The 22745-nt window shown below is 46.4% G+C and overlaps 1 protein-coding gene across 11 annotated transcripts in view; it reads right to left on the bottom strand.

Annotated features, from left to right (window-relative positions):
* VAMP1 (vesicle associated membrane protein 1) overlaps positions 1–22745 on the bottom strand; it is a 126960-nt gene that overhangs the window by 61008 nt on the left and 43207 nt on the right. The window contains exons 1-3 of one of the 11 annotated variants that reach the window (XM_084617671.1): positions 14191–14615; positions 1871–2285; positions 651–1282 (exon numbers count right to left, since the gene is read on the bottom strand). The exons of 8 other annotated variants lie outside the window; for them this stretch is intronic. In XM_084617671.1, coding sequence (XP_084473797.1) covers positions 741–1282; positions 1871–2282 — 954 coding nt within the window. In that variant the 5' untranslated portion in view covers positions 2283–2285; positions 14191–14615 and the 3' untranslated portion in view covers positions 651–740. Of the gene's footprint in view, positions 1–650; positions 1283–1870; positions 2286–14190; positions 14616–22745 lie in introns of those variants that run through there. 2 more of the 11 variants (XM_084617663.1, XR_014709990.1) reach the window with 2 other exon arrangements.

Raw genomic sequence — 22745 nt, forward strand, 5'->3', positions numbered from 1 at the left:
GTTTCAAAAGCTGCAGGAAGGGATTTTATTCCCAGACCAGAAAATAACTGTTGGGGATGTTGAAATGCCTATATGTATCCTTGGGGACCCAGCCTACCCCTTAATGCCATGGCTCATGAAGCCGTACACAGGCAGCCTGGACAGTAGTCAGGAGCTGTTCAACTACAGGCTGAGCAAGTGCAGAATGGTGGTAGAATGTGCATTTGGACATTTAAAGGCGCGCTGGCGCAGTTTACTGACTCGCTTAGACCTCAGCGAAACCAATATTCCCACTGTTATTACTGCTTGCTGTGTGCTCCACAATATCTGTGAGAGTAAGGGGGAGACGTTTATGGCGGGGTGGGAGGTTGAGGCAAATCGCCTGGCTGCTGGTTACGTGCAGCCAGACACCAGGGCGGTTAGAAGAGCACAGGAGGGCGTGGTACGCATCAGAGAAGTTTTGAAAACCAGTTTCATGACTGGCCAGGCTACAGTGTGAAAGTTCTGTTTGTTTCTCCTTGATGAAACCCCCCGCCCCTTGGTTCACTCTACTTCCCTGTAAGCTAACCACCCGCCCCTCCTCCCTCCAATCACCACTTGCAGAGGCAATAAAGTCATTGTTGCTTCACATTCATGCATTCTTTATTCATTCATCACACAAATAGGGGGATGACTACCAAGGTAGCCCAGGAGGGGTGGTGGAGGAGGGAAGGAAAATGCCACACAGCACTTTAAGCACAGCACTTTAAAAGTTTACAACTTTAAAATTTATTGAATGACAGCCTTCTTTTTTTGGGGCAATCCTCTGTGGTGGAGTGGCTGGTTGGCCGGAGGCCCCCCCACCGCGTTCTTGTGCGTCTGGGTGTGGAGGCTATGGAACTTGGGGAGGAGGGCGGTTGGTTACAGAGGGGCTGCAGTGGCAGTCTGTGCTCCAGCTGCCTTTGCTGCAGCTCAACCATACACTGGAGCATACTGGTTTGGTCCTGCAGCAGCCTCAGCATTGAATCCTGCCTCCTCTCATCACACTGCCGCCACATTTGAGCTTCAGCCCTCTCTTCAGCCCGCCACTTACTCTCTTCAGCCCGCCACTTACTCTCTTCAGCCCGCCACCTCTCCTCGCGGTCATTTTGTGCTTTCCTGCACTCTGACATTATTTGCCTCCACGCATTCGTCTGTGCTCTGTCAGTGTGGGAGGACAGCATGAGCTCGGAGAACATTTCATCACGAGTGCGTTTTTTTTTCTTTCTAAGCTTCACTAGCCTCTGGGAAGGAGAAGATCCTGTGATCATTGAAACACATGCAGCTGGTGGAGAAAAAAAAAGGGACAGCGGTATTTAAAAAGACACATTTTATAAAACAGTGGCTACACTCTTTCAGGGTAAACCTTGCTGTTAACATTACATACATAGCACATGTGCTTTCGTTACAAGGTCGCATTTTGCCTCCTCCCACCGCGTGACTACCCCCTCAACCTTCCCCCCTCCCTGTGGCTGACAGCGGGGAACATTTCTGTTTAGCCACAGGCAAACAGCCCAGCAGGAATGGGCTCCTCTGAGTGTCCCCTGAAGAAAACCACTCTATTTCAACCAGGTGACCATGAATTAGATCTCACTCTCCTGAGGATAACATAGAGAGATAAAGAACGGATGTTGTTTGAATGCCAGCAAACATACACTGCAATGCTTTGTTCTACAATGATTCCCGAGTACGTGTTACTGGCCTGGAGTGGTAAAGTGTCCTACCATGAAGGACGCAATAAGGCTGCCCTCCCCAGAAACCTTTTGCAAAGGCTTTAGGACTACATCTAGGAGAACCGCAAATGCCAGGGCAAAGTAATCCTTTCACATGCTTGCTTTTAAACCATGTATAGTATTTTAAAAGGTACACTCACCAGAGGTCCTTTTTCCGCCTGCTGGGTCCAGGAGGCAGCCTTGGGTGGGTTCGGGGGGTACTGGCTCCAGGTCTAGGGTGAGAAACAGTTCCTGGCTGTCGGGAAAACCGGTTTCTCCGCTTGCTTGCTGTGAGCTATCTACAACCTCCTCCTCCTCATCATCATCATCTTCTTCGTCCCCAAAACCTGCTTCCGTATTGCCTCCATCTCCATTGAAGGAGTCAAACAACACGGCTGGGGTAGTGGTGGCTGAACCCCCTAAAATGACATGCAGCTCATCATAGAATCGGCATGTTTGGGGCTCTGACCCAGAGCGGCTGTTCGCCTCTCCGGTTTTCTGGTAGGCTTGCCTCAGCTCCTTCAGTTTCACGCGGCACTGCTTCGGGTTCCTGTTATGGCCTCTGTCCTTCATGCCCTGGGAGATTTTGACAAAGGTTTTGGCATTTCGAAAACTGGAACGGTGTTCTGATAGCACGGATTCCTCTCCCCAAACAGTGATCAGATCCCGTACCTCCCGTTCGGTCCATGCTGGAGCTCACAGCTGCAGCAGCACAGGAGCTAGCAAACAGAGCTGTAAACAGGGGAGTTTGAGTGGGAGTTCTGTTGGAGGAGAAGGTATTTGTGTTTGTTTGGTTTTGTATTGGTAGTATTTGTATGTGTAGAGGCTTGTAGGGGCTTTGTGCTGGGAGAGAAGCTGAGCCCTGATTAGGGGGCGGGGCTTCACTGACTAGGGGTCCTATAAAGGTAGCAGCCAGTCAGGCAGCAGCACAGACAGCTGCAGTGGCACAGGAGCTAGCAAACAGAGCTGTAAACAGGGGAGTTTGAAAGCGGAGTTTGTCTTGTGGTGCTTGTGTGGGGTTTGGTTTTGCTGTGGGTGGTGGTGTTTTGGTGTGGTTTGTGTTTCCCAGATTAACAGGATTTAGGTGGGAAGGCTATGACAGATTCAGAGGTGGCAGTGGGAGTGACCCATGTAGCAGATGACACAATGAAGATGACTGGATGTGGAAGCTGTGGTATGTACATGATCCTGGAGGGGGCACCTGGTAAGAGTTTTGTCTGCATGAAATGCCGTCTGATAGAGCTGATGGAGGAAAAGATCAGAGGTTTGGAGATGCAGGTGGAAAGTCTGGTAGAGTTTAGGAAGGGGTTTGAGCAGATTATGGAGCAAAGACATGAGGTATCTGAAGGGAAAAGCTCAGACTTGCAGATGGAAGTAGGACTAGGGAATTCTGAGGGGAGACTGGGTGAGGAAAGTGGTCAGTGGAAGCATGTGACTAAAAGAACTAGGCAGAGGAAAAGACGGGCTAGTGAAGGAGAAATAGAGCTTCAGAATAGGTTTGCAGAGTTGGAAAATGAAGAAGGGGCTCAGCAGGTAGTCACTGAAGGTGACAGGGCAAGGAAGAAGAGAAGAGTGGTTAGTCCTATAGGAAAAGGGGAAGAGTTAATGGAGATTACACCTAATATGAGCCCCAGGAGGATACAGGATGGGTTAAAAAGGATTACAAGGGAGAATGGGAATGGAAAAAACTTGCAGCCAGAGGGAACAGGGGATAGACTGGAGAATAGCACCGTCACTAGGAAAAGGCAGGTCTATGTGATTGGGGACTCTTTACTGAGAAGAATAGATAGGCCTGTAACCAGAGCTGATCCAGAAAATAGGAGGGTGTGCTGTCTTCCAGGTGCTAAGATACGGGATGTAGACCTGAGGTTAAAAAGGATTCTAAAGGGAGCGGGAAAGAATCCCCTAATTATCCTTCATGTGGGAACAAATGATACGGCTAGATTCTCGCTGGAAAGTATTAAGGGAGACTATGCTAGGCTGGGGAGGACGCTTAAGGAAATTGAGGCTCAGGTGATCTTTAGTGGGATTCTGCCTGTTCCTAGAGAAGGGCAACAAAGGTGTGATAAGATTATGACTATCAATAGATGGCTTAGGCAGTGGTGCTATAAGGAGGGCTTTGGGATGTATGGCCATTGGGAGGCATTCATGGATAGAGGACAGTTCTCTCGGGATGGACTTCATCTGAGTAGGGAAGGAAATAGACTTCTAGGATGGAGGCTGGCACAACTGATTAAGAGAGCTTTAAACTAGGAATTTGGGGGAGATGGTTGGGAGATGTCCAGGTAATCTCCACGCCAGAATTTAGCATAGAGTGGAAAGAAAATGAAGTAAGAGTGGATACAGCTGTAGGTAGGAGGAAGGGCAGTGTAGATACAAGTCTAATAGGTTATACTGGTAGTAAAATAACAGTGCCTAATAGGGTACAGAATGTGAGTGAGGCCAAACAGCAAAAATTAAGATGTTTGTACACTAATGCAAGTAGCCTAGGTAACAAAATGGAGGAACTAGAGTTACTGGTGCAGGAAGTGAAACCAGATATTATAGGTATAACAGAGACCTGGTGGAATAGTAGTCATGACTGGGCTACAGGTATTGAAGGGTATGTGCTGTTTAGGAAAGACCGAAGTAAAGGTGGTGGAGTAGCACTGTATATCAATGATGAGATAGAATGTAAAGAAATAAGAAGCGATGAAATGGATATGACTGAGTCTGTCTGGGCAATAATTAAATTGGGGAAGAAAACTATTAGAGCCTCCCCTGGGATAGTGCTTGGGGTGTGCTATAGACCGCCGGGATCTAATTTGGATATGGATAGAGCCCTTTTTAATGTTTTTAATAAAGTAAATACTAATGGAAACTGTGTGATCATGGGAGACTTTAACTTCCCAGATATAGACTGGAGGACGAGTGCTAGTAATAATAATAGGGCTCAGATTTTCCTAGATGCGATAGCTGATGGATTCCTTCAACAAGTAGTTGCTGAACCGACTAGAGGGGATGCCATTTTAGATTTGGTCTTGGCGAGTAATGAGGATCTCATAGAGGAAATGGTTGTAGGGGATAATCTTGGCTCAAGTGATCATGAGCTAATTCAGTTCAAATTGAATGGAAGGATTAACAAAAATAAATCTGCAACTAGGGTTTTTGATTTCAAAAGGGCTGACTTTCAAAAATTAAGGAAATTAGTTAGGGAAGTGGATTGGACTGAAGAATTTATGGGTTTAAAGGTAGAGGAGGCCTGGGATTATTTTAAATTAAAGCTGCAGAAGCTATCGGAAGCCTGCATCCCAAGAAAGGGGAAAAAATTCATAGGCAGGAGTTGTAGACCAAGCTGGATGAGCAAGCATCTTAGAGAGGTAATTAAGAAAAAGCAGAAAGCATATAGGGAGTGGAAGAAGGGAGGGATCAGTAAGGAAAGCTACCTTATTGAGGTCAGAATATGTAGGGATAAAGTGAGACAGGCTAAAAGTCAAGTAGAGTTGGACCTTGCAAAGGGAATTAAAACCAATAGTAAAAGGTTCTATAGTCATATAAATAGGAAGAAAACAAAGAAAGAAGAAGTGGGACCGCTAAAAACTGAGGATGGAGTGGAGGTCAAGGATAATCTAGGCATGGCCCAATATCTAAACAAATACTTTGCCTCAGTCTTTAATAAGACTAAAGAGGATCTTAGGGATAATGGTAGCATGATAAATGGGAATGAGGATATGGAGGTAGACATCACCATATCTGAGGTAGAAGCGAAACTCAAACAGCTTAATGGGACTAAATCGGGGGGCCCAGATAATCTTCATCCAAGAATATTAAAAGAATTGGCACAAGAAATTGCAAGCCCATTAGCAAAAAATTTTAATGAATCTGTAAACTCGGGTTGTACCGTATGATTGGAGAATTGCTAACATAGTTCCTATTTTTAAGAAAGGGAAAAAAAGTGATCCAAGTAATTATAGGCCTGTTAGTTTGACATCTGTAGTATGCAAGGTCTTGGAAAAAATTTTGAAGGAGAAGGTAGTTAAGGACATTGAAGTCAATGGTAAATGGGACAAAATACAACATGGTTTTACAAAAGATAGATCGTGCCAAACCAACCTGATCTCCTTCTTTGAGAGAGTAACAGATTTTTTAGATAAAGGAAACGCAGTGGATCTAATTTACTTAGATTTTAGTAAGGCGTTTGATACTGTGCCACATGGGGAATTATTAGTTAAATTGGATAAGATGGGCATCAATAGGAAAATTGAAAGGTGGATAGGGAATTGGTTAAAGGGGAGACTACAACGGGTCCTACTGAAAGGTGAACTGTCAAGTTGGAGGGAGGTTACCAGTGGAGTTCCTCAAGGATCAGTTTTGGGACCAATCTTATTTAATCTTTTTATTACTGACCTGGGCACAAAAAGTGGGAGTGTGCTAATAAAGTTTGCAGATGATACAAAGCTGGGAGGTATTGCTAATTTAGAGAAGGACAGGGATACCCTACAGGAGGATCTGGATGACCTTGTAAACTGGAGTAATAGGAATAGGATGAAATTTAATAGTGAGAAGTGTAAGGTCATGCATTTAGGGATTAATAACAAGAATTTTAGTTATAAGCTAGGGACGCATCAACTAGAAGTAACGGAGGAGGAAAAGGACCTTGGAGTATTGGTTGATCATAGGATGACTATGAGCTGCCAATGTGATATGGCTGTGAAAAAAGCTAATGTCGTCTTGGGATGCATCAGGAGAGGTATTTCCAGTAGGGATAAGGAGGTTTTAGTACCGTTATATAAGGCACTGGTGAGACCTCACCTGGAATACTGTGTGCAGATTTGGTCTCCCATGTTTAAGAAGGATGAATTCAAACTGGAACAGGTACAGAGAAGGGCTACTAGGATGATCCGAGGAATGGAAAACTTGTCTTATGAAAGGAGACTCAGGGAGCTTGGCTTGTTTAGCCTAACTAAAAGAAGGTTGAGGGGAGATATGATTGCTCTCTATAAATATATCAGAGGGATAAATACCAGAGAGGGAGAGGAATTATTTAAACTCAGTACCAATGTGGACACAAGAACAAATGGATATAAACTGGCCACTAGGAAATTTAGATTAGAAATTAGACGAAGGTTTCTAACCATCAGAGGAGTGAAGTTTTGGAATAGCCTTCCGAGGGAAGTAGTGGGGGCAAAAGATCTATCTTGCTTTAAGATTAAACTCGATAAGTTTATGGAGGAGATGGTATGATGGGATAACATGGTTTTGGTAATGAAATATTCATGGTAAATAGGTCCAATGGCCTGTGATGGGTTTTTAGATGGGGTAAGATCCAAGTTACCCGGGAAAGAATTTTCTGTAGTATCTGGCTGATGAATCTTGCCCATATGCTCAGGGTTTAGCTGATCGCCATATTTGGGGTCGGGAAGGAATTTTCCTCCAGGGCAGATTGGAAGGCCCTGGAGGTTTTTCGCCTTCCTCTGTAGCATGGGGCACGGGTCACTTGCTGGAGGATTCTCTGCTCCTTGAGGTCTTCAAACTACAATTTGAGGACTTCAATAGCACAGATATAGGTGTGAGGTCTTTTTTAGAAGTGGTGGGTGAAATTCTGTGGCCTGCATTGTGCAGGAGGTCAGACTAGATGATCATAATGGTCCCTTCTGACCTAAATATCTATGAATCTATGAATCTTTTGCGATTCTGGGACTCCATCATGGTCACCTGTGCTGATGAGCTCTGCAGGTGCTGATCACCTGTGCTGATGAGCACCTGCACATCACTGTGATGTGCAGGTGCTCATCAGCACTGTGATGTGCAGTGCATGTGATGTCACATCACATGCACTGTGCTGATGAGCTCTGCAGGTGCTCATCACCTGTGCTGATGAGCACCTGCAGCTTGCCACGCTGGCCAAACAGGAAATGAGATTCAAAAGTTCGCGGTTCTTTTCCTGTCTACCTGGCCAGTGCATCTCAGTTGAGAGTGCTGTCCAGAGCGGTCATAATGGAGCACTCTGGGATAGCTCCCGGAGGCCAATACCATCGAATTGTGTCCACAGTACCCCAAATTCGAGCCGGCAACGTCGATTTAAGCGCTAATCCACTTGTCAGGGGTGGAGTAAGGAAATCGATTTTAAGAGCCCTTTAAGTCGAAATAAAGGGCTTCATTGTGTGGACGGGTGCAGGTTTACATCGATTTAACGCTGCTAAATTCGACCTAAAGTCCTAGTGTAGACCAGGGCTTAGGAAGGAGATTCCACCACCTCCCTAGGTAACACATTCCAGTCTTTCACCACTCCCATTGTATTTCTTCCCCCATTTACTCTGCAGCAGCGCTTCTTTTACAGAAGCTGAAGATCCCTGTAGCACCCAAAAATCCTGTGGGGTTTGCTCATCAAGTGAGTACTACCAGTACAATTGTGACGTGAAAGTGGGGATAGGGACATGTTAAACCTGTGGCATATCAGGGGGGGTGCAGCTGAAAGTGCTGCTCAGCCCAGCCTATTGAGACCAGGGGCACATAAGGGTGACAGCTTGAAGGTGCTGCTTAACCCAGCTCATTGACTACAGGGACACATGAGGGGATCAGCTTGAGAGCACTGATTGATCCGGTCTGCTCAGACTTGCTCTGTTAGCGGTGTGTGTGTACGCGTGTTCATCTAGTCCTAAGGCTGGAGGAACCCAGTCCTGGGGAACCTAGGTCCTGCAGGATAGCTCCATTGGGAGGGGACTTGCAGAAGGAAGGAGTATAGCGCCATATGAACACACAAGTGACATAAGAAGTAAATTAATAGAATTACAGAACACCCCCTGTCCCCCCAGAAGAGTAACCCTAATAAATGAGCATACCCCAAAGTAACGGGCACATCTGGTAACAAGACAGCTTCCTGCCTAGTCTAATATGGTTTGGGGGGCAAAAACTGGAAGATGAATGGTCTGGTTAATATGAAATTCAGAAGATACCTTAGGCATAAATTTAGGATGTGAAACTTTTTCCTTGAAAAACATTTTAAAGGGGGGAATCTGCCATTAAAGCCCCCAGTTCTCCAACCCTTCTGGCAGAAGTGATGGCTCCCAAGAAAGCTGTTTTCATGGACAGCTGATGCAGCAATGAACACGTAGCTAATGACTCGAAAGGGTTGTTTCCTAAGGCAATTAAGGAAAGAGTTCAAGTCTCATATTTGAGTAGGTTCTCTAATCTGTGGGAAAAGATTCATCAGTCCTCTGAAGAATCTTGACATTATGGGGTGGGAAAAAAATGAAAAGCCTTCAACAGGTGAATGAAAAGCTGTTATAGCTGCCAAGTGCACCTTGAGAGAACTCATAGTGATGGTGGGAAGGGCTTGAACAAATTCTGGAGGGGTCCTTCTGCTGACTGAATGACTCCAGAACTCCACATGGAACAGACACCTGCTTTTCCAGATTGTGCTTGTTTGGTACCTAAACTGTCCTGAATCTCCCTGGAAGAACTGAAGATGTAATCTAGTGAGCTGGGTTATGAAGATACAAGCTGCCTTATGACATAGCACTCAAAGACAGTTTCTTGCCAAGATTTGAGGATTTATCTGAATCCTTAAAATTAGATTTCTTAGGCTCACAAACCTACTTGTAGGCAGGTAAACCTTGCCTGTCACAGCATCCAGAGAAGTTCCTATGAAATTTGAGTCACAGCAAACTTTTTGAGATTGAGTTGGAGGCCTAAATTGTGAAACAGAGATCTTGTTGCTTGTACTGCCAATAGGACTTCTGGTAAGATAGACCTCTGAATAGCTAATTGTCAAGATAAGAGAAGACAATTATCCCTAGCTGACATAGGTGGGCAACTATGACCGTCATGATCTGTGAGAATATCCTTGGGGCACAGGAGATGCCAAAAGGGAGCACGCAGTACTGGAAGTGATCGTGGTCAACTGTAAAACAAAGCAATCTCTCGTAAAGAAGGAAAAATTATGACATAGAAATACACATCCTGAACGGCGAGAGCCACAAACAAATCTCCAGAACCTAGGGAGGGAATTATAGCTGCAAGGGTCATCAGCCTGAATATCTGCTGTTTCGCATAGTTGCTTAGATATCTGAGATCTAATATTAGTCTCCATCCTCCGTTCTTTTTGGGGACCAGAAATTACTTGGGATAGAAACCCTTTCCCTTTCGCTGCACTGGAACTGGTTCTATGCCCCCTAAAAGCAGAAGAGAGGCAACTTCCTGTCTCAGCAACTGATCATGAGATGGGTCCCTGAAAAGAGATGAGAAAGTGGGTAAGAGGCAGGGATGGAAGTGAAATGAATGGAATACATGGATGTTATGACCTCCAAAACCCATTTGGCAGAGCCTATTCTCTCCCATGCCCGTTGGAAATGGGAAAGACAGTATCCAAAGGGAGGTTGGAGGGATAGTGCATCAGTAGATTCCTGTGGAGCAGATGGTTCAGCCCTCAACAAAGCTATCAGGACTGGCATTTAGACCAGTGATTTTCAAACATTTTTTCTGGTGACCCAGTTGAAGAAAATTGTTGATGCCCGTGACCCAACGGAGCTGGGGATGAAGGGTTTGGGGTGTGGGAGGGCTCAGGGCTGGGATAGAGGGTTAGGGTGTGGGAGGGGGTCAGGGCTCTGGGTTGGGGGTTCAGGCTCTGGGGTGGGGTCAGAGATGATGGGTTTGGGGTGCAGGAAGGGGCTCTGGGTTTGGGGGGCTCAGGGCTGGGGCAGAGGTTTGGGGTGCGGGTTTGGGGCGCGGGCTTACCTCCGGCGGCTCCCAGTCAGTAGAGGTGCTAAGGCAGGCTTCCTGCCTATCCTGGCACCGCAGATCACACTGCTCCCCGGAAGCAGCAGCAGCAGGTCTGACTTCTCGGCTGAGGTGCACAATGAGCTCCACACAGATCTCACCCGCAGGTACCACCACCCCCCAGCTCCCATTGGCTGGTTCCTGGCAAATGGGTGTGCGGAGCCGGTGCTCGGGGCGGAGACAGCACACGGACAGTAGTGCTGGCTCCGCTTAGGAGTCAGACCTGCTGCTGGCCACTTCCAGGGTGCAGTGTGGTGTCGGAACAGGTAGGGACTAGCCTGCCTTAGCCGGGCAGCACCGCCAATGGGACTTTGAACAGCCTGGTTGGCGATGCTGACCAGAGCTGCTGCGACCCAGTGCCTTACATTCCACAACCCAGTACTGGGTCGCAACCCACAGTTTGAAAACCACTGATTTAGATGATGTGGATGGCTGGGATGAAGTATCTGTGACAATTGTTGACTTCTTTATTAGTATTTTGGTCTCCTGTCCAGTGGTTCAGGCAGCCTATGGAAATTCAAGAAATGGAACAAGTGAGATTTCTGAGCTGTTTGAGACCTGCTAAATTTTCTTTTATTCACAGGGGTATAAATCCCGAGGGAGCTAAGCGTAGCCCTCGAATCCTTCAAAGTGTGAAGCGACTCATCATTTGACTAATGTACAACTTGTGACATCAAAAGAGAAGTCCTCAACAGCACTCTGCACTTCCCTTGGGAAGCTGGACAGCTGGAGCCAAGATGCTCATCACATCATGATCATAGTGGAAATGGACCAGACTGTAGTATTGGCTGCATCTAAGGAGCCCTGTAATGATGTTCTCACTAAGAATTGCCCTTAAATTGTCTGCAGTGTTCCTCTGGCAAATGCTCAGTAAAGGTGCTGAATTTATTGTAATTCAGATAGTCATACTTTGACCTGACCGCTTGGTGGTTTGCTATTCTGAATTGCAACATTGCAGAGAAGTAACTCTTGAGACTGAAGAGGTCGAGTCGCTTCTGGTCCTTGCTGAAAGGGATAAGTTTTGTACTGTGCTGTCTACCACACTCTGGCTGCTTCTACAACCAGAGAATTGGGTGACAGGTGTGAAAATAAAAACTCCAAATCCTTGGCCAGAGTATAATATTTTTGTCAGCATGTTTTCAAGCAGGAGATGCCCTAGCTCAGGGATGGGCAAACTTTTTGGCCTGAGGGCCACATTGGGGTGTGAAACAGTATGGAGGGCCGGGTAGGGAAGGCTGTGCCCCCCAAACAGCCTGGCCCCTGCCCCCTATCCACCCCCTCCCACTTCCCACCCCCTGACTTCCCCCCTCAGAGCCCCCGACCTATCCAACCTGCCCTGCTCCCTGTCCCCTGGCTGCCCCCCGGCCCCTATCCACCCCACCAACAGGCCCCCCAGGACTCCCAAGCCCTATCCAACCCCCCTGCGTTCCCTGACCCCCCCCCCGAACCTCCACCCTGTCCAACTGCTCCCTGTCCCCTGACTGCCCTCCGGGACCCCCTACCCAACCCCCCCACCGCCCCATGCGCGCACCTCCACCACCCCCTTACCATGCCACTCAGAGTGGCAGGAGCTCGCAGCCCCGCTGCCTGCGCGGTGGTGTGACTCCGGGGGAGGGGGGACAGAGGGGGAGGAGCCCGGGCTAGCCTCCCCAGCCAGGAGCTCAGGGGCCGAGCAGGATGGTCCCGCGGGCCATAGTTTGCCCACCTCTCCCCTAGCTAGACTCTGCCAAATGGTCTTAGCAGGCTCTAGTAAAGCCTCATTTACAGGAATGGCCACCCATGCAGAACCTGAAGTATGTAAAATGTCGAGGAGTCCTGGGCCTTTTCTAAAAGGATTTGAACTTTATCAGCAACACGCGTCATCAGCTCCTGGAATTGTCTAAAGTCATCTGCCATGAAAGGCAGTGGAGGCATTTACAGCCTCACCCAGTGATGACAAAGAAATATTTGTGTGAAGTGAGCCTTTGCCTCATATTCCTCAAAGCTCTCCGCTACCAGCTGTGGCTGGGGAGGTGGGAATGAGGGTTTGTGATAATGGGTCTTCCTATATTCTCTGTAGGAATGGCTTACCACCTTCAGGAACTGTTGGCTGGTGCAAGGCCCAGGGGTCCCAATAAGGCCACTGGGGGGAAGGGGGGGCAGACAGCCCAGATGGCAAAGGAGGAGGCATCTGCTGTTGGTCATCCCAGATAGCTGGGGGACAAATTTATCTGTCTTCCATTACCTGAGAATATGTAGAAGAACGGTGTCCTGCAGAATAGACAGGAGACCCCTGAATCACAATACTATAAGAAGACTCATTGTCAACATATTCTGCGGGGAAAGATAAGTGTTCACCCTGGATGGCTGACGTCTGGGTCGAAGGAGGTCTCAGTGAAAAACTCAGAGTCAGTGACCCAGAAGATTTTGGTATGGAAAGCTGTCCAGTACCAGTAAGTAATGGAGATTCTGGCTGATCCAACACAACAAGAACCTTTGAATATCGAAACACCAACGGTACTGCCATGTAAATGGGAGCTGGCTGCAATCCTGTGGAGAGCTGTGTCGGTACCGAGGAACGGACCTATCCAGAATGTGCCAGTGTAGCAGACACTAAATGCTTTGAGTAAGTACATCCAGACTGACTCGGATGGTACCAGTGTAGTGATCCGGGGCACCAATATAGGTACAGAGGTTACTGATTAATCTGATGCTGCCGACCTTTTTGAAGAGGAATTTCTGCTCATATTGACATGAGTGCTTGAAGCAGAAGGGCTCTTCAGTACCGAGTCTTATTTAGAAGAAGTTTGGCTCTTAGAGGAAACCTGAGACATTTTCTCGGTACCGGACTGACTCAGAACCTTGATAGTATTCCCTTTGGGACCTGAGGTCTCCAGAACCTTCTTCGCAGTCAGTGACAAAGACTTCTTGGAAGGAGATCTAACACTCCTGCTTCTTTTATTGGTACACGCAGACTTAATGCGCGGGGCTCTTGGTACCATGGGTATGGCTATAGGTGCTGCATCTCCCAAGGCTTTCAGTGACTGTGACCTGAAGGTGGACAGGGTACCAGCCATTCCATCCTTCAAGGGTCTCAGTGACCAGGATCCTGATGCAGGCAGGGCACTAAATGTGCTCACAGCCCAGTGTACAAGGGGCTTCTTGGAGCCTGGTTTGGAAGCCTGTTGTAGGGCTTGATCACTCATGAACAGTTTGAACTTTATTTCCCTGTTTTTACAAAATCTGCTCTTGAATGAGGAGCAGGTCTTACACTTGGTCAGTACATGGGTGTCTCCCAAACACTGCAAACACTGAGAATGTCCGTCAGGAAATGGCTTCTGGTAGGAAAGACAATGCTTAAAGCCTGGGGATCCCAGCATACCCTAGATAATAAAGTCCAGAACAATCCCTCAGAGGGGAAGGAACAAACAAACAAATCCACTAAACTAATTACAACTAAGATAATCTAAACTACAACTAGATAAAAGTGAAGCAGGCAGGTTGTGTAGGCCAAAGGTGATTGAGAAGGAACTGAGGACAGCTTACCCATGCAGCCCTATATACCTCAATAAGGGGTACAAGGATGTGTATGGCATGTGTAGGGGGCTGCTACTGAAAATCTCCCATCAAGGGCACATGGGCACTTGAAGTGGAGTACCCATGGGGATGCTACTCAAAGAAGAACCTATAGTTATTTATATTAAATAATAGAAGGGGAAATACAATATTTGAAATAAGATCTTACCACTTCTTATCCTCTTAACACTGGGATAGGGGAGAGTCCTTTTCACATGGCTGGTCCAGGAATCTGTCACACTTAGGAGGCTGCGCTTTCTTGTTAAGTTCAGTGACAGTCAGCTCTCCAGTTGCACATGGTGAACTCAGTTTTATATACAGTACCTAATTTCAGGTCTCATTGTAAGGGGCCAGCCTCTGATTTCTACTGGACACGTGCCAAGTGATTGTTCAGATTTCAGCTCTGTTTGTCTGCTGCTTCCATTGGTATCCAGCAGGTGGTGTACAGCAAATATCTTCAGTTCTTTTTCTTATCAGAGGCTTTTTTCATGAGAGTCATTTCAAGGACTGTATTTCATTATTAGTCCCTAATATCAGTTGGGATCACTGGTTTCAAGTAATTTTTCTTCATATTTCAAAGTTACACCCTGGTTTATATCTTTCAACATTCCTTCTTCCTTGTACCAGGAAATACCTGTTACTTCTGGAGTGCAACAATTGTTTGTTATGTAACCAATAAAATCTCTTATGGTCTTCTAAATTTGGAGGAGTACTTGTGGCACCTTAGAGACTAACCAATTTGGTTAGTCTCTAAGGTGCCACAAGTACTCCTTTTCTTTTTGCAAATACAGACTAACACGGCTGTTACTCTGAAACCTGTAAATTTGGAGGACGTACTCCATACATTCACTGATTGTACATAAGCATTTCCCATTATGGGCCTTCCAACAGAACAAGCGGTATTCACATACAGAAGGATGTAGATCTGACTCACAAGGCAAACAAATATGCAGCTTCCAATTTGGGATGAAAGACAGATTATCCACGGTATTTTTGATTTACAAGGAAAACAATATATATCTTACAATTTGGGGTGAAAACATGTGGTTTAGATTTCTTGGTGTAACAGGTAGTTTGCCCAGTTTGACCTTCAAACTTACTTTTCTAATTCGCTTAACTTGCAGCTTCCTCACCCATCTCTTGATCCACTCACAAGGAACACTATGCAATGTTTGCATAGCAAAGCTGGATGTCACCTTTCCTTGGTAACTTGTAGTTCTTTTTAGCTAGACTGGGAGGGAAAAAGAGAGTCTATCTATATGCAAATTATGAGAGATTCTTGTGTACGTGATGTGATTAACAATACTCTCATTTAGCCATTTTAGTTTCTATTACTGGAGAGAGCAACTCCTAACCTTGGCTGATCTCTGGGTCCTTAGACAAAATGTCTCACATGATGTGACCCATTTTCTTATTGTCTTGACTTCCTGAGTGGATCCTATTTTGGCACAAACAGCAGTGGATATGTTTCAGAGTAGCAGCCGTGTTAGTCTGTATTCGCAAAAAGAAAAGGAGGACTTGCAGCACGTTAGAGACTAACAAATTTATTTGAGCATAAGCTTTCGTGAGCTACAGCTCACTTCATCGGATGCATTCAGTGGAAAATACAGTGGGGAGATTTATATACATTGAGAACATGAAACAATGGGTGTTACCATACACACTGTAACCAGAATGATCACTTAAGGTGAGCTATTACCAGCAGGAGAGCGGGGCGGGGCGGAAACCTTTTGTAGTGATAATCAAGGTGGGCCATTTCCAGCAGTTGACAAGCATGTCTGAAGAACAGGAGGGGTGGAGGGGTGGAATAAACATGGGAAAATAGTTTTACTTTGTGTAATGACCCATCCACTCCCAGTCTCTATTCAAGCCTAAGTTAATGGTGTCCAGTTTGCAAATTAATTCCAATTCAGCAATCTCTCGTTGGAATCTGTTTTTGAAGTTTTTTTGTTGAAGAATTGCAACTTTTAGGTTTGTAATCGAGTGACCGAAGAGATTGAAGTGTTCTCCAACTGGTTTTTGAATGTTATAATTCTTGACGTCTGATTTGTGTCCATTTATTCTTTTATGTAGACTGTCCAGTCTGACCAATGTACATGGCAGAGGGGCATTGCTGGCACATGATGGCATATATCACATTGGTAGATGTGCAGGTGAACGAGCCTCTGATAGGGTGGCTGATGTGATTAGGCCCTATGATGGTGTTCCCTGAATAGATATGTGGACAGAGTTGGCAACGGGCTTTGTTGCAAGGATAGGTTCCTGGGTTAGTGGTTCTGTTGTGTGGTGTGTGGTTGCTGGTGAGTATTTGCTTCAGGTTGGGGGGCTGTCTGTAAGCAAGGACTGGCCTGTCTCCCTTCAGGATCGGTTGAAGATCCTTGATGATGCGTTGGAGAGGTTTTAGTTGGGGGCTGAAGGTGATGGCTAGTGGCGTTCTGTTATTTTCTTTGTTGGGCCTGTCCTGTAGTAGGTAACTTCTGGGTACTCTTCTGGCTCTGTCAATCCGTTTCTTCACTTCAGCAGGTGGGTACTGTAGTTGTAAGAATGCTTGATAGAGATCTTGTAGGTGTTTGTCTCTGTTTGAAGGGTTGGAGCAAATACGGTTGTATCGTAGAGCTTGGCTGTAGACAATGGATCATGTGGTGTGGTGTGGATGAAAGCTGGAGGCATGTAGGTAGGAATAGTGGTCAGTAGGTTTCCGGTGGATATATTTTTCCAATTTTTGAGGGCCAGAAAGAATCAGTAGTTATTAATTATTCAAGCCATAACTGTTGTATATGTCCCTTACAGGCTTACACAATATTGACAGAAGCATTCTTCTGTCAGCGTAGCTGTGTTTACACTGCGGGTTTTGTTGGCATCTCTATGTCAGTCAGTGAGGTCACAACTCTGACCAACATAGCTATGCCAATATAAGTTGTAAGTGTAGATCAAGCCTAGGTGCCTTCAAGCACTTCAGAACCCTGTCAGCAAACAAACAGTCTGGGGATCTCCACAGCTAGGAGCATTCCAGTCCCTGGTTAATAGTTGAATTTCATGAAGCAACCCCACTCATCAAGGCAGTGAATAGCTACATCGTGTCTTTCTCCACTCGGTGATCTACTGAATCAGTCTGTCACCTTTATTCACAGACAGGGTGATCCTCTCACTATCATATTGTTCCTTTTCACTTCCCAAGTGGTTTCACTGTTTATAGTTTGTCTTTGATGGTTTTCCATTGACTTTTCTGGATTGGTGTAAAGGCAGACAATTGAGAATTACATTACATAAGCAGGGGACAGGGTGACAACTCCCTTCTGCGTGATGGGCCATCACCAAGACATATTACTGCAGAGGTGCTGGAACAATTTGTATAGTGGGGGTGCTGAGAGTCATTGAACCAAACTGTAAACCCTGTATATAATGGAAACTACTTCAAGTCAGGGGGTGCTGCAGCACCCCCACACCCCTAGTTCCAGCTCCTATGTATTATTGCCTGGTGACTCACTTTCCCTCCAAGACCATAAGGGCATAATTTTCAAAATAGTGGCATTACCCCTTAAATATCACCCGTACACACATCTCACAACGATTATGAGTATTGATAAGTTACAAGCTTTCAGCAGAGGCCTCACATGCTACCCTTCATAGTTAAATACCATGAAAGTGGTATGTTAGGTGTCATGGGTTTATCAGGTCTGAGACAGGAGTTGCTTGTAAAGAACAGTGAACCCCAGGGAGCCAGTTGGCACCAATAGGCCACTGTGTCACAGGCTGTTTCTTCAAGCTTAGGATGGTATGCTTGGTTGCAGAGTGTGTTTGAAGGAGAGTGAGATCAGTGTGCAGGAAGTTTTGACTGTGGGCTTCTCTCCATTGCACAATTCACTTGAATGGGACCTCCTGAGTGTGGACACAATACAAAATCATTTTCAAGTCCAGGGTGCTGTTACTCATGTGAGGGGCTAGGACTTCTGGGGACACATCCCATGCTTGATAAGAACATAAGAATGACCATTCTGGATCAGAGCAATAGTCCATCTAGCCCAGATCCTGTTTTCTGACAGTGACCGGTGCCAGATCCTTCAAAGGAGTACACAGAACAGGGAAATGTATCAAGTGCCCTCCTCCCCCTGTTGTTCAGTCCCAGCTTCTAGCTAGGGTTAGCACTTCTGGGGGCACAACCCATACATGGTCCTGACAACATAGTTCTTGGCCTCACACCAGAGATCCATCAAAACCCAGGTGTCAACCTCTGGCCAGCTGGCATCATGCTGGGAAAATGACCTTCTGGAGGCCTTTTCTTCTGGGCATAGTGCTATACCAAAATAGGAGTATATGACAAGGTGGCCCAAACCTGGGGCAAGCCACAACAAGACAAGTGCACCTGCCTCAGTTTCCCCTCAATCCAGCCATAAAGAGCACAGTATTTCTCACCATCTGATAAAAAGTCCCACCTCTGGGCATAATTTATTTATGTACATGTACAATAGTCTGTAGAACCCTCATGGTAAAATTATCCTCCCAGTTCCCACAGTAAAACATACAACTACAGCAATTCTCCAGTCCCCTGTCCAGGGACATCATTCCCAGGTCATCCAGCCACGAGTCCACCAGCACTCTGTTCCCAGTTCCTTTCTGCCCTTGTTCCAGGACCTCAATCTCCAGGCCATCCAACTGGGAGTGACCAGTCTCATGACTTAGGCTACTATTTAATCATGGGTATGTTTAGTAAAAGTCATGGACAGGTCAAAGGCAAGAAACAAAAAATCACGGCCTGTGACCCGTCCATGACTTATACTATAAATACCCCTGCTTGAATCTTAGGTGAGGGACTGTCAGGGATTGTCTAGATAATACTTAGTCCTGCCATGAGTGCAGGGGACTGAACTAGATGACCTCTCGAGGTCCTTTCCTAGTCCTATGAGTGTATGACTGCGGGGAGTGGGGTGGGGTGGGGGGTTAGGGGAGCCCACAGCACCAGCAGCCGGAGGAGTGAGGGAGCCCCAGGGGACCAGTGGCTGCTCCAGCCACCGCTGTAGGGGAGCCACTGTGCCGGCCACCCCTGGGTCCACTGCTCAGGTGATCCCCAGGGCCAGCTGCCCAGGGTTGCCTGAGCATCGGCCGGTATGGCTGGCCCCGGGGCTGGGGCAGCTCCAGCAGCAGCTGGTGTGACTGGCTGCGGGGCCACCTGAGCAGCAGGCTGCAGAGCCGCTCCAGCAGTGGCTGTTGTGGCTGTCCCCAGGGACGCCTGAGCAGCCAGCTGCTTGGGGGGCACTGGAGTCAGCCACACTGGCAGCTGCAGAAGTCAAGGACGTTGCAGGAAGTCTTGGAATTCGTGACTTCTGCAACCTCCAAGACAAACATGTAGCCCTACTCATGACTCCTATCAAACACACATTCCAACAAGTCAGCCCCTTTCAGCCTCCCAGCATTTGCTCTTCAGCTCAGGAAGATCAGCAAGCTAGCTCCTCTACTGGTCTTTTAGCCCTGAGCCCTTTTCCACTTCACTCAGTCTCCTCCCCTCTAGGGCCCAGATGCTCTCTTTCAACTCAAGCCCAATCTGGCAGCAACTGATGAATCACAGGTGCACTGGACACCTCCCTCCCTCTTAAAGGGGCCAGTCACCCTGCAACAGAGTGCTATTGCAGTCTGTAACCCACGTAGGAATGTGGAGTCAAATACTAAACTGTGTTATGTGAATTAATAGGTAACTTTGGCTAGTATGTAGACAGCAAGAAAATGTGGCCCAGGGGGAAATGTGGGAAGGCACTGGAAGACTAAGAGCACTCCAGTGGTGTTAGCCGACATCCACATTGCAGAGTGGTCATGTTAACTGCTTGAGTTTTAGCAACACCTGAGCTTTAGCCTACCCAGCCCTGCCATTTCAAGTGAAAAGCACCATCACCCTTAAGTGAGATGGTTGCACGTGTAGATGAGACTCGGGTTAGGGACAACACTGGAGTGAGAACTCAAGTTATCTTTGCAGTGAAGACAAGACCTTCATGTCCAGAGACTGGAAAATGGCTGGGTAAACTTCAATCAAGGCAGAACTTGATTAAATAAACATCCTTCCAGAAAGGAAGCTTAATTTCTGGATGCAAGGAACTGGATGTCTCAGTGCATTGGTTATGAGCTACTGAAACGTTCACCAGCTGGTCATCAGTTTGAATCCAGTCCAGCAAAACTGGAATTAAAAGTGTTCCCATTACAATAGAGTGCCAAATCTACTTTGGTTCAGGTTGAGAAGCCCTTTCTGTTTAAAGAGCAACTTCTCTAAGTGCTGTACAAGCTGCATGCTTAGAATATTTTGAAATTTGTTGTGCTTTATGGGGCAAGGGGTCAGGTTAGTGTTCCAAATTTGGAGTCATTTGAGCACGGGATTCCTAAGATACAGCTTCCTGAAAAAAACCTTAGCATTTTACAAAATCAACAGTGTTACTTTTTTGCACATCCCTGGGGCTCAAACCTTGACTCAAACCTCCCCCAACTGATCTCAGTCACTCAACATTTAGTTCAGCTAGTGCATGGCACCCACTGCCCCTTTGAGGAAACAATATTAAAAATGTTATTAAAGAAAACATGCAGCTCTCTAGAATGGAATGTGCCTAACAGGTAGGTGACAAAGCCCAGTGGTTAGCACACTCACCTGTTATGTGGGAGACCCAGGCTCAATTCCCTCCTCTGCCTAAGGATGGAGAAAGATTTGAGCAAGTGTCTCATACTTCTCAAGAGCGTGTTCTAACCACTGAGCTACAGGACACTCTGAGATGGAGAGGTCTCAAGCTCTCCTGTTGAAGCTGTTCTACAGTATATAAGTACTTTAAAAGTCATTGGGACAATGAGAATGACTCTATAGTCCAGTGGTTATGGCACCCACCTGGGAGGTGAAAGACTATGGTGCAGTGCCCCTGATCCCATGACTCTAGTTATTTATCCAACCTGCTTAATTCAAGCTTTGTGTATTGCTCTGTTGTTACTGTGATTTTTTAGGTGCCATCATACTGAATGATGCAGTGCCTAAATCCCTTTGTGGATCTGGATCTGAGTGTCAGTGTATTTATGCTCACAATGCTCCTGTGAGGTAGGGAAGTATTTATTACCCCCGTCCCCCGAACTGGGACATGGGGTCAGATCCACAAGGGTATTTAGGCTCCTAACTTCCATTGAAATCAATAGAAATTAAGTGCCTACATACATTTCTGGATATAACCCTCTTGGAGAGACTAGGGGACTTGGCCAAGGTCACACAGGAGATCAGTTATGGAGCAGGAAATTGAACCTAGATCTCTTAAGTCCTAACCACTGGATCACCCTTCCTCTCATGTCCTCATCCCCCAATTTCTCTTTTTAAAAAGATCCTTACTAACTTTATGCTAGTCTCTACACTGTTTCTGCATCCACTCCTGAGCGCCTCAACCAACAGAGCCCAGTTGATTTCTGCCTCTCCATCCATGACTGAGGAGGGAGAACCAGGCTGTGCTGGACCAGCAGAAAGAAAGGAGACAAGGAAATGATGCAGAGACAGTGAAGGGACCTATGTGCAGCCAGTGAATTCTGTAGCGAGCATAATCATTGCCAATGATCCAGAGGTAGAACTGGGCTCTGGTACACAGGGGTGCTGAGAAATATTTCTTTTTAAACCAAGGAAAATAAATTCCCCAAAACTTCAACAACACAGAGATAAGTGGTGCCTCATGCCCTTCCAGAACATGGATAGTGGCTAAACCTAAGCCTCTGAAAACCAGGAAATAAAGAATTATGGTAATGTAAACAAACTGCTGAAAACTAAGAAACACAGTGTTAAGGTAAATGCCAACACAACCTTAACTCTGCCCTTTCTGAGCACTGCCCCAAAATGCCCACAAAACACATACTAGCACTCTGACCTTGCAGAAGTGCAGAACACTCAGGGCACATGACCACTGTATGACAGAATATATGATTTTTCTCTGCTACGGTAAAAATTTTATTTACTGTGCAGGAGCTACCTAAACCTGCTGTACTCTCAAACTCTGAGCCCACTCCATAGAAATAACCCCCTACTTGCTAAATTTTACAACCCCTTCACCCTATGGACACAATTCCATCTAATACTCTATTTTCAGTCACATCAATAAGCTCTCTGACACTCCACTCTCATATCCCACCTCACTGCTGACAATCCCCATGGCAAGAAGAACCCCGTGAATGGCTACTGCGACAACCTATACAACACAGTGCTGAAATGAAGCAGTCTGAATCAAGGTACACTTGCACCTCTTTCCTTTGATCACATACCCCTGGGGAGGACTCAGAACCCCCCTCCACGGGAGCAGGAGCCCCCCACAGATATCCTCATAACACTATCATAGCACTGCCAAGCTAATCCAATGAATCCCTCCATTATATACAGCGAGAGCTAACTCAGAGAATGTAGCTGGAGTGCACGCAGAGAATTCCCATTGGCTATTGCCAGCTCCAGAAGGACGGAGTTAAGGTTGCACCAGTGTGTAACACAGGAATACAAAACTGGAAGGGACTTTCTGGGTCATTGTGGGTCCAGTACCTTGCTATCATAGAAGACACTATCTATGTATTTCCTGGTTTTCAGAAGTTTAAGTTTACACTGCCTTAGTTATTTCCTGGTTTTCAAAGGCATCACTGGATAACCTCAACTCTGTAAATGAAGGTTTGAAGCATTTAATCTAAAAGATGTTAGGTTGCCCCACATGAGATGATTTTGGCAGACTCATCATCAAGGCCAAG

Source organism: Lepidochelys olivacea (genome assembly GCF_965140295.1).
Source record: "Lepidochelys olivacea isolate rLepOli2 genome assembly, chromosome: 1".
NCBI classification, from domain to species: Eukaryota; Metazoa; Chordata; order Testudines; family Cheloniidae; genus Lepidochelys; species Lepidochelys olivacea.